General features: G+C 37.3%; 1 protein-coding gene across 3 annotated transcripts in view; it reads right to left on the minus strand.

Moving 5' to 3' along the window:
- Positions 1-12447, minus strand: part of TTC27 (tetratricopeptide repeat domain 27) — a 113704-nt gene that overhangs the window by 101014 nt on the left and 243 nt on the right. For all 3 annotated transcript variants that reach the window (XR_015283517.1, XM_086878082.1, XM_086878083.1), the window contains exons 2-3: positions 9469-9646; positions 4021-4150 (exon numbers count right to left, since the gene is read on the minus strand). Coding sequence is in view for 2 of the 3 variants with exons in the window: in XM_086878082.1 (XP_086734208.1) it covers positions 4021-4150; positions 9469-9646 (308 nt within the window). In the remaining variant the exon portion in view is untranslated. The remainder of the gene's footprint in view (positions 1-4020; positions 4151-9468; positions 9647-12447) is intronic.

A 12447-nucleotide genomic window follows, 5' to 3' on the forward strand; every position in this document is an offset into this window, starting at 1 on the left:
GGAAGCCAAGCATCTGGGCCTGAAAAAGGGAATTCACAACAGACTGAATTACAAGACCAAGGAATCATACTGGATTTGAGACAGTAGTGCTACATAGCACATTTGTGTTTTTCATATTAATTATGAACATGGCTACAGATGTCAACAGAGGCATGGCAATATTTCAGTCTTTTCCAGCAAAAGGATCAAATAATGCATAAAAGAAGGAGTAATAAAGCATATAAAAATAAAGAATAAAAATAAAATAAAAATATTTATTATTAAGGAAATAAAATGTCCTTAAAAATAAAAGAAAAAAATTATTCAAATGTATTCCAAAACTTATTCTTTGGGGTCAGCCTGGAAGCTACAAAATGAAGAGCAGGAACTGTTGATAAGACACATTTGGAGGACTCCTACCAGTTATTTACATGCATTATCAATTAACAGATTGAGATCTTCCAGATAGAGCTTCTCACTGTTACCAGATTCTACCTGTGAATATGAAATCAGACAACAAATAAAGCAGCTTGCCCTCACAACATTCTTAATCATCAGTGGTCTTCATTAGTACTACTACACATTCTTTTCCAGGTCATCCACTGGAAATACTGAGCTCAGGTCTAAGAGGTAATACATAGAAGCTCTGAAACTTAAGGCAGAATAAATATGCTCCAACTTCAACAGTTTTGTACCTTTTATTCCCTTACATGCAGAGACAATTCTTTTAGGACACAAGGAGCCCGTTACTATAAGCCACTTATTTTAAGCACTGAGCTCATTAATACTGTTTTAGTCTAACCCCAACAAGTTCAAAACAAGAACTGCTACTCCATTTTAACCAGAATTCAGCACTTTTTAATCTTCCTTTATCACATTCACCCATTTAAAAAAAAATCAGCATAGTATCAGTCAGAATATTAACTGCTGTGGTAAAGTCTCACAGTTATTTTAGAAAACTGAAATACATCTAATAAATAAAATGCTACTTTTGTGTGGACTCTGAAAATCACAACCCTGTTCTGCAGGACATAAAACCAAATGTCAATAGAGTATATGAATGTAACCATAGTTTAGAGAGAAGGCTAGATTAATTTGAGGAAAGGGAAATAATATACACATACTCATGAATATTGTTCATTGAAGACATCCAAGAGGCCCCTACTAGCAACACATCTTAAAGAGGCTATTTTATTTATTCTTCACTAAAATTGATTACAGTCTCATGTAGCCTTACTTCACTCATAAGAAAAGAAGTTAACTGGGAGCAGAAATGAAGCTATGTCACTGATCCAGAGGCGAAACTTTCCAAGGATAGAAATGGCAGCAGTTATATACCCTTGAAACAAAGACTAATCCAATAAAGTGTTCTGAAAACAAGAGTAACAGTTTATAAAATATTTCTGAAGTAAATGAGATATTATAAAGCTGAAATTTAGTGACATTACTTGGAGCAGGCTAAAAGAAACATAAAGACATAATTTTTTAACCTTGATGTGGGAAAAAATCATTTTAGTTTGAAAACCTGGAAAATGGATGATCTGTTTAAAAACAGATTGTATCAGTCTTGATGACAGAATATGGAAGGTTACAACAGATGGAGAAAGAGTTCCATTTTTAACCCACGTTTTCTGAATACCTGAGTATGCAAGAAAGGAAACACAAAAATGTTGCTATTGAGATGTTCATTTTTACAGAGCGTTTATATACTAAAAATCCTTGGAATGAAAAGTACATAAAGATAATACAAAACATAATTCAAAACCTTTTGAATTAAGACTTTTAATAAAGAAGAGAACTGGATATTATATTTTAGCACATAAGTGTGTAGTGCTCTTGGAAAAAAAACAAACACATTAACATGTCAGAAGACAACACAGACAGCAGTAATAGAAATAAAAGTAAACTTCTGCCTGAATGTGTAAATAGCTAAACCTTGAAGCCATACCGAAGTCTGATGGAGCACTCATTAGAAATAAAGTATGCTCAAGTCTGTTTTCCTTTATAATCTCTTGCCAGTTTAGTTTCTGCAATATCACCCCTGCATAAGCAAACATATTTCAAAGCATCACATTCCCAGCCACTGCAGAAATATAACAGAGACTAAACAGGAGATCACGTATTTCCTTACTCAACAGGTAATTAGTATCTCATTCTTCCAGACATTAAATGAAATTGCCTGGAAAAAAGAAGGATTTGGGGTGACCTAATTGTGGCCTTCCAGTACCTGAAGGGGACCTACAAGAAAGAGGGAGCAAGACTATTTACCAGGGCATGTAGTGACAGGACAAGGGGAAGTGGTTTAAAACTGACAGGGAGTAGGTTTAAGCAAAGAAATTCTTTGCTGTGAGGGTGTGTGGCACTGGAACAGAAGCTGTGGATGCCTCTTCTCTGGAAGTGTTCAAGGCAGGTTGGATGGAGCTCTGAGCTACCTGGTCTAGTGGAAGGTGTCTCTGCCCATGGCTGGGGGCTTAGAACTGTGTGATCTTTAAAGTCCTGTCCAAGCCAGAACATTTTATGATTCTATGAAACAGGCTGTAGAAATTATGAATGCTGTATTTTCCAGGTTTCTGAACTCTATCAGTGACAGCAGTCCTATGAGCATCATCTTGGGCTGCAGACTGCATTAAGACTGCAACCTGTGCATACACACTAGCACAGAATTTAGAGTTCTCCAGTAAACAGAAACCAAAATTTGTAAGAATATTTCAATACTTTCATATTAAATATTATAAACAAATTATAAAGAGAACCAATGAAATTAGGTTTTATTATTTTTACTATATATAAAGGCAAAATTAACTACTTTTCCCTTCAGAGGTAGCACACTTCAAAATTTCTGCTAACTCATTTCATACCCTAAAAGGTTTAGTACACTTGGTTTCCATTGTTTCTTATTTAGTCATCAGAAGATGAGATTTGAATTTCAAGTATCAAAAATCTTGCAAAAAATAAGCCCATCTATACATACTGTGCCAGCTCTAAAAGATAAACCAAATTTATAAACATCTATTTAAAAACCAGGAGCAATACTGTATCCAGATTAGTTATTTAGAAATACAACCTTGCAAATGAACCTAAGGCAGGACTTTATGAATTATGGAAAACATGCCACAGTAAGGCAGCAGAGCCAACAGTTTTACATGAAACTTTTCATACACTCCAAATTTCCCCCATTTCACAGTTTACAGCACTGACATTGCTCATGGCCCTATTCTTTGTGAAACTCTGAATTCAAACCCAAGTATAGATTTAGCATTAGCAGAGACTACTGATATGTTTTTCACTGACACACTGCAGTAGTCAGTATTTTACCACAGCTTTAACCCCAAGAGAAAAACCAAGAAGCTGTGCTAAACCCCACGTGAGGAGAGTCTGGACTGCTGTACTGCCATGAGGAACAATACACACAGCTCACTAAAAGAAGTTAGGGTGTTTATTAGTAATCTACATAAAACAATAACAAAATAAATAAAACTGACAGTCCTCAGATTCATCTCCTATATTCCCTTCTGCATGCAAAAGCTCTATTTAAATTAGCATTTTTGTACTAATATTACCTCAATTCACCTGGCATTCAGGAGCCTAACAGGATACTGAGCATCCAAATCTACTGTTAGCATATGCCAAACACTCTGCTATTTGCAAGATATGCAACTTCTACCTTTCCTTAAGGACGGGAAATTTCTAAGTCATTCTTTCTTCAATCCAGCTGAGAATGTATCCCAAAATAAACACATAAAAAGTTTATTGATTGCAAATGCCCTTTGAGTAAATGCTCACCTATATTAAAGATATCTTCTCCATCCAAACCTAACATTTCCAGCAGGGAATACCTCAAGTAGAGAAAGGGTAACTACTTGTTGGACACTGCTGATATAACTGAAGATGCTGCAATAGCAGCCAGTAGGACTGATGATTACAGCATTTCATTCTAGCACCCTGCCTTGCAGATGTGCCTTCTCTGACACACCTAAGTGTTATGGTCATTGGTGAAAAGCAGTGACAATAAAAGGACAGCTTATTAAAATCCAAACCTACCTCACAGAATTTCTCTAACAATGCAGGTGGCAAAAAATCCTGAAGCTTTAACTGAACAGGAGGCCCAGTCCAATTGGTTTGAACAAAGAGCTGCAGACTCCCCACACCAAGCAGAAACATCAGCCTCTGCCTGCAATACAGATAAGAACAGCAATTAGCAACATATTATATTTTCACTTAAGGCTACAATAGCTGATTAAATCTTGTGCTAGCTCAAAACCCTTAGCTTTAAAAAAAGATTAAAATAAAAATAAATTAAAAAATCACTCTCAAAACGTGTTTGTTTATAAAAGTTGTAATTAATGCCAAACATTTTGGATGCAGAGTTCGTCCATTTCACAATTTAAAGCAGTACAAAACTGTCAGTGATCAGATTAGCAAAGGACACAGATAATCTAATATTTGCCCATTGCGTGGCTGTTATGTTTCTCATGATACATCTAACTCTCAGCATTTTCAAAGAAAAAATACTGCATTAGTGTATGTTCCAGAAGAGCAAGTTTATTTTTGTTTTGACATAACTGTTTAGTTTCACTCCCTCTGATAAAAAAATAAAATCAAAAATTCAGAATTCTACCTTGGTTCAGATACTTTGGCAATAAATAATTCCTAATTAATCACACCTTTTATTTTAAATAATATTAATTTATTGAAAAATGAAATTAAGAGACTTTGTTTCATTTCCAAAACTAGGTATGGCAAAATTATCTACTAGACTAAGCTCATTTTACATTACTATGATTTCTTTAGCAAATAATCTATGTGGTCTGCAGAAGGCAGGGCACAATCTCTCAGAACTTATTGGTAAATTTAACAGGTGTAGACTCGTAAAATTTATATACAAACTTCTGGTGTGTTTTATGATACCTTAATGACTTAGAACTTTATTGACAAGGGCCCTAACACATAGAGAAGGGGCCTCCTAGCTACAAAAAGTTAGTATTTTAACTGTGCAGGTCTGATACAAATACTGCTGTGTCAAGGAGCATAATTGAAACAGAGAAACCTAGTCCTTTCTTTTTGTAAAAACAGAAACTTAGAGATGTAAGGGCCCTCCAATGGGAACAAAAAGTTAAGTGTTATACAACCCCTTAAAAACCAAAGTAAAATAGAAAGGCCTCACACAAACAAGCAGTTGGTGGGCAAGAATGTAACAAAAAGATGCAGAACAATAAGAAAGCAGGGGTGGGGAACATTTAATTGAAAATATAAAAAACACAAAAAACCAAAACCATCTTGCAGGGGAGTTAAAGGACAAGGACTGCCATAAAGAGCTCTTGTTGAACAAGACAAGGTATCACTGGCTGTCATTATTCAGCCAGTAACTATCTGCTAAGAAATATAAATACATATCCAAGGTCACAAATAAACTTCCAAATAACTCAGGAACGCAAAACACTAATAATTATTGTATACTAAATTATTACCACTACACACAAAATATCTTGATTGGTATAAATTTCCTAATTTTTCTCCCAAAATAAATTATTCTTCAAAGTTTCTGTAAGGTAACATTCAGAACAATCAACCATCCCCACACTGTGATTTGATATTCTAGTCTTTTAAAGATAATTTTCATTATTTTATAATTTTCACTGTTTCTACTAGTAACAATTTATTTATTTATTTTAACAGTATCTATCTGGAAAACAAACTTGCTTCAAGAGACACAGTTTTATCCATGCAAAACATCTCTGGAACAACTGATAACCAAACCCATTACTTTGGTTGGGATACTGTTTTTCCACTGTTTAATTTGTCATCACCAAATTATTTTCTTTTCCCCATTTTCAGATTCGTGACCAACTCCCTGTCTCCTTATCACTCACTCTGTATCAGAAAACCAATTTCAAGCTGTAATCCCTGCAAATGCTGACCTCCCTTGCCTATCCCCTGTTTTCTTTACAAGCAAATGCATTCTGTCTCCCTGACTGCCCTTCACACTTGCAGTGCAGACCTGCAGATGCTCACCTCCCAAAGGCTGCCAGAAAAGCAACAAGAGAGACTGCTGCAGGTTCCCCCCTTGCTATGGTGATCTACATAATTTATTTTGCATTTATCATTAAATATATGTCTTTTTTCCCCACTGTTTTTCCTTTCTCTGTGTGAATGGGGGTTTTGCTGCCTTTTTTTAAAAACTGTTTGCAACAAGTCCAATTGTTCTTCATGATGTAGAATCACATGCTTAATATTTAGGTTGCTGTATCAAATGTTCCTCAAAAATAAAGAACAACAGTGCATTTGTATTTTAAAAAATGGATGCCCATATAACGCTAGAATTTACAAACAAAATAAAAGAAAAAAATATTCAATAGCCGGGTTCTACTTAAAAAGTTGCAAGTTTCTACTTTTTAGTGATGCCAGAAACTACAGAAGAGTAGCCAAAACTATTCAGTGACTAACTTTGCTATTTTTTTCAATTCATGGACATCAAAGTAAACTACTGAAGCAGCATGAATTTCTACATTTTCAGTTTTCATTACATACAGCACACCGGTTAACCATCAGATGTTCCATGAGAAATACCAGAATTATCATTCAGTTTTCAGTTTGGGAAATCATAATAAGCTTTATTGTATGGATTTCTTTTGCCAAGTTAAGTATTCAGTTATATATTGAATACGGTAGAAGTAGTAAATATATGCTCAACAAGGAGCAGTGTTAGAAGTAATTTCCTTGTTCCTTTAGATTTTGGAACCTGAACACTATTTCCTTAGTCTTTTGAATCAAACTGTATGTCAGGCAAGGAATGCACCTCTTTCCTATGGAACTCAAGAAAAAAACAGAAAAGGCATTCCCCCTCTGCATGGTTAACACATATCCTATTGCTTCATCCTCCAAATTTTGCTGATTAAAATACATCCATGAAGCTACATTTTCTGTAGAAAATAGCTTTTAAGCATTGAAGTGAGCAGCAGGAAAAAAGTAAACCAAAAAATATCCTATCCAACACATTTATTATAAGGAATGCTTAATTTTTAGGACATTAAAGGCTTAAAGTGCCATAGTGAAAATGTGCCTGGGGCAGGGAAAAGAAGGCAATCAGTTAAAAGGAAAGTTGAACCAATTTTTAAAATGCTGCTAAATCATTTTCCTTACAGAACTATGGTTTTGAAAGTGGAAAAAGTTACAGAGAACTTGTCCAAAGAAATTACTGTCTAGATCCAAACTTTGAACTGTTTTGCCCTCAAGCTGTTCAGTTTTAGACTCAGAAAAAGAACTCCTTAAGAGTTCTTTTAACACTATTACAAAACCATACTTTGCACTGTTTATATTGTGCAAAAAGAATAAGATTCACATTATCCAACGTTGTTTCTAACTAAATTCAACTCCTGCTGTGTTTTTAAATCTCCAGAATTACAACTTTCAGTTCTAGAAAAAAAAATATTTTAACTTATCCCATCTACAAAAAGTCACAAGAAAACCAGTGTCTTACTGAATTTTCTGGTCTAGAACTTAAGAGGTTTGCTGCACTTCCTTTGAATCACTCACTGGAAAAAGGGAATTCCATTTTAGGCATTAAAAAAACCCCAGAAACACACTCCCCCCCCCCACTCCCTTCAGTTTCATCATAAGCAATGCAAAGTATGGATGCAAAGGTTACATAGGTTTCTTCCATAAGGCCTTCACAGGACATAGGGTCTGTAGGCAGGAAAAACAACTATGTGACACTTTTTAACCCAGAAAGTCATCAGAGACCAAGACAGTACAGGTCAATGTGCTGTGCAGTGCCTACCTAAAATAGGAAATTATCTGTCAAATTATCTCTCTTTCAGACAAGCAACTTCAGTGGAAGTTTTTGTATAAGAGAAAGCCGCAACGTACTTCCTTCAGCCCCCAAAACTTCTTAAATTATTACTAATGGAGCTTGAAAAATTCACTTGGACGCTACAAACCAAACTGTTTCTGGCAGACACTGATAGGTTTTGAAGACTCTTAGCTTTCATTTTGAATAAAACTTCAGGCTGTAATTTTGGGCAGAAAACCCTCTGTCTGCTTCTGAAACACTAAATATTGCAGATCTGCCTCTGTAGAGGCAAGGGGGCTCCTGACACAGCCCAGAGCTGCAGAGCAAAGAAGAAAAACCTCAAAGACCATAGAGCTGGAGCATGAGCAGCCAAGGAACAAATTCCTTTGCTGTCTGCAGTAGTATATGTGTGTTATAGTCCTGTTATGCACTGTAACAGGATACATATAAAGCTCCACTGATAGAGATTTATGATTACCTTCAAGAAGCTGAATGGCTTAAAAAGGCAAAACACATATTTTAAGCAATAATTCAGATCAGGATTGAGTCTTTTTCAACTGATTATTCTCTCCTAGTCACATTATTCAAACTACTGCAAGGTGACAGAATCTAGAAATACCAAAAAATTTCTTCAGCTAATATTTAACAGTAACAGTACAACAAAGTAAGGAAAAAAAACCAAACAAGAAGAACCTAGCAAAAAACATCCACAGGAAAAACTTCTGACCACTCCAACTCATAAAGCAGGAGTGTATTGTATTGTGCAGCAAACCAGAAGATGAGTTTTTGACACGCTATCATGATGAACCAATCTCAGCTCAGTTTTTCAAACATGCCAACTACTTTTTTTCTCTGATATTTTAGCAAAAACTCTTAGGTTTATGTATGTCATACCAAAACACACATATTTGGACTCTGCCAACACTAACTGGCAACAACTACCTTCCTCTTAATTTTATTTTTTCACCTTCATCTTCTCTAATCTTTTGTTTTTCGTTTGGTGAAACTTTTTTACCTTTTAAAATACCAATACATATATATACACAACACATGTATTGTCTTCTGCTTCCACTATCCCTAGCATGTCATATTTCAGTCTGTTCATCATTTACACAGCAAACTGTCAGCAGTAAATTCAGACTGCTTAACAGCAACAATTAGCACATACAGTACAATTAAGAGAGACTATCAGAGAGAGTCTTGGAAGAAAATAATTAATTGATGAACGGCACCCATGAGTAACACCTTACTTGTTTTTACATTAAGAAGAGTCAAACAACCTCATTATAAGTCAGACTTAGAAAAACAGGCATTGCTTGGACAGTAGCATTACACAGTACTTCAAGCAGCCACATAAATGTAATACAAGATTTCTGAGAGAAAATTGTTAATTGTTTGATGATATATGGCAACATGAATTTACATGTGTGACTTCTTTATACCAGAACCTTCTGAGGTAATTGCTGTAAATAAAGCTAATGTTTTCAACAAACCCCCATATCACAACATCATTGTTTCTTTCACTGGACAGTAACAAAGAGATGCCCAAGGGGGGAATAACACATGAAATTTGTTTTCTGCTTTCCTGTCAGTACAAGGATCTTGAAGGCACTACACAAATTAAACATTTTTTAAATGCCTTTTGTAAAAATCAAACATGGCCTCTATTAAACTTCCATATAATAAATAATAATTTCCACCTTTCCAAGTTATCAGCCTCTGCAGAACAATCCAGGTATGCTAGAATCTGTTTCTCCAAGTAAGTGTCAATGTTCTCCTCCACCACAGTAGACGCACTGAAAACATCCTGAATGGCTGCATTTGAAAATATTGCCTCGTATTTCCCATCAAACATCAATTGCAATAACGATCCACTTTCTGGAAGAGAAAAAAAACAAAACAACAACACAGAGATCAGTGCCAACTTTCAAACAATTTTGTTTTTCAAGACCTATTACACCTATCCAAATGAAAACATCTACCTTCTAAAGAATGTATCTTCATTTACATTGCAGGGAAAGTGCAGTTGCACTGAAACTCAAGAGCAGCACTAGCAGGTGTCACTTCATTCAAAATAATTTGTATTAAAGTTACAGTGAAACACAAATGGCCAGATGAATGTAAAACAAAAACTTACACTGAAATTTCAGGGGAAAAAAATGGATGCCCTTTTAAAAAACTTCAATTATAACTGCAAGATGTTCTTCCTTCAAAACACTTTAAATGAACAGTAAACTCCTATAGACAATAATTTCACAGACTAGAGAACCTATTTAGGTGAAGTGCAACAAATAAAAATTACTCAATATTTGCAGAGCTCAGTGAATAAACTAATGCAAAACTGCACAAACTGCTCAGTTCTTCATTTACATGCTTAGAATGCCCACAAGCAATGGGAAATGAGAATTTATCTTTACAAAATAATTATTTTCTATGGCAACTATACTATCTCAATGAAAAGCCTGCATATGGAGCAGATTCTTAGGAGTAACTACTAAGGTGGATTTAGACCCGTGACTGTTTCCTAAGCCTAATTTCAAGACAAAGAGAAGTCAAGAAATGCTATATATTTCCAAGAAGCTTCAGACCCATCAAGTTCTTAACCCAGGCTACAACTTTATTCACTGAAAATGCTACCTTTAGATATGCTACAGTGCAATCAATACAGCAGTTGTTAGAACAATCTGGCCATGTTAAAACCTGCCATTCTTGAGCAAAACCATTATCTGCCTACCCTGCAGCTGTGGCTACAACTCATGCAGATGCACTGACTGGCTTCTGACTAGATGATGCAGGTGCTGGTGCTGGTTCAGCTGAGGAAATGCAGAGGTCTGCGTAAGATAAGTGCCTTACTATCAATCTGTGACTCCAGCTGGGGATTGCAGCTCCCTGCACTCAATGTTACTGTAGCTGCACTAACATCAGCAGCAAGGTAACCAATTTAACACTGGCACAGCTATGGATCCACACAAGCAGCAGCTGTGTAAAGAAGTGATCTGAATACCAACAGCAAGCTCATCCAGCTAAACAAGTACTTTAAATTTTAGAAATACAGGAACACAGAGGGCAGAACCACCTTCAGTAACAGCAATGGATAGTCATCCATTGTAGGAATGGGTGACAGAGATTCGTTCATTCTAATGTGTCTGCAGCACACTGTTGACCCAAGTTTACTTCTGTTCTCCACAATGATTTAATGAATTATATAAGAGATAATGTGTGTCACCTATTATTTAAAAAACACTTCAAGCTGTGTGGCTGGAAGGCCACATACAAAAGAATAGCAGTGGTTCTGCAACGCTGCTGACATCACATCCTCACAGAGAATGGAAAGAAAAAGAGACTTTTTTTCCCATCTATGCTTCAGAGAGACTTTCTCTCACCAAATGACAACTTTTTATTATTGGATTATAGTTGTCCAGATAGGCAATGCTGTAGTTTGTAGAATAACTATGGACTGTGAGGACACTTGATGATGAATGAGGAATACTGAGGTTCTCCTCTTCCCAGTAACAGAAATGTAAGCACACGTAAAATCTTTTGATTCTGTGTGTAGCTTTTTATAGGACACTATACAAATTCGAGGTCACGGCTTTTAAATTTATTTTCAGGATCATCAGTAAGAAGGGCCCATATAAATCATTACTAAGAATGATCATAAACCCCACTATTTTCTACCTGTACTGCAAGATGCCTTTCTTCAACAAGTTTTCCCCCATCTTATAGCAGCACACTACCTAAAGTACCTCAAAGCAAACCAAAGCTAAAAAAACAATCCGACAAAAAAAAGCAATCAGAAAAACTCCACACCACAAACAGTTTGCACAGCTCTCATGGAAAAGGTAAGAGTCAGTCACATCATCTACCATTCCAGGAGAGTACAATGATTAAGGTCAAATGAAACGTCAAATAAGGAAAAAACAGCTGATTAGCTCTGTACGGTTCTCTTCCAAAAATCATTAAGTGCTTAGGTAAGGACAAGTGACATTTTCAATATGCTACAACATGGCACACGACTTGATATAAATACAACTGTATTTTAGTCTGCCTGACACATGGAAGTACCCTGACAAAGGTTACATTCGAGGAGCTGCTGCGATCCCCTCCAGGAAAGCTGCGCCTACCCAAGTCCCCTCAAGAGACTATTTTCCACTGATCCCTCAAGCAACTGTGACCAAACAACTAATAAATACAGGACAGGCAGCTCGTGCCAGATTCTTCCTTCCCGCGTCTTGCTCCGAGAGCGCGTTCCGCCTCACTGCCAAGTTCCAGAGGCGGGCAGCCTTTCACTCGGGAGGCAGCCGAGGGAGCCCCGTGCTTACGAGCCCCCGAGTGCCGGCATGAGAAGGGCGGCGGGGCATCTGCCGGCACCGCTGCGGCCCCCGCCGCTCGCACCGAGAGCGGCCAAGGGACCGTGCGGAGCCCCGGCCGCTCCTGCCGCCTCGGCCCCGCCGGCAGTGCCGCTCCCGCTCCTCCAGCCTGACAAGCCCACGGCCTCCCCCACCTTACAGCACGGGCAGGAGCCCCCGGGAGCTCGGCGAGGATCTGACAGGGCGCCGGAGGAGAAGACGCCCGCGGGGGGAGGGAGCCGCCAGGCGCGGCCCCGGCTCAGTCCGGTGGTTCCGGACACGCACAACGAGCCGGCACCTTCCCCGCGCCGGGCCGGGACCTCCCCTCAC

Source organism: Cyanistes caeruleus, chromosome 2 (genome assembly GCF_971803275.1).
Source record: "Cyanistes caeruleus chromosome 2, bCyaCae1.hap1.1, whole genome shotgun sequence".
Lineage (NCBI taxonomy): Eukaryota > Metazoa > Chordata > Aves > Passeriformes > Paridae > Cyanistes > Cyanistes caeruleus.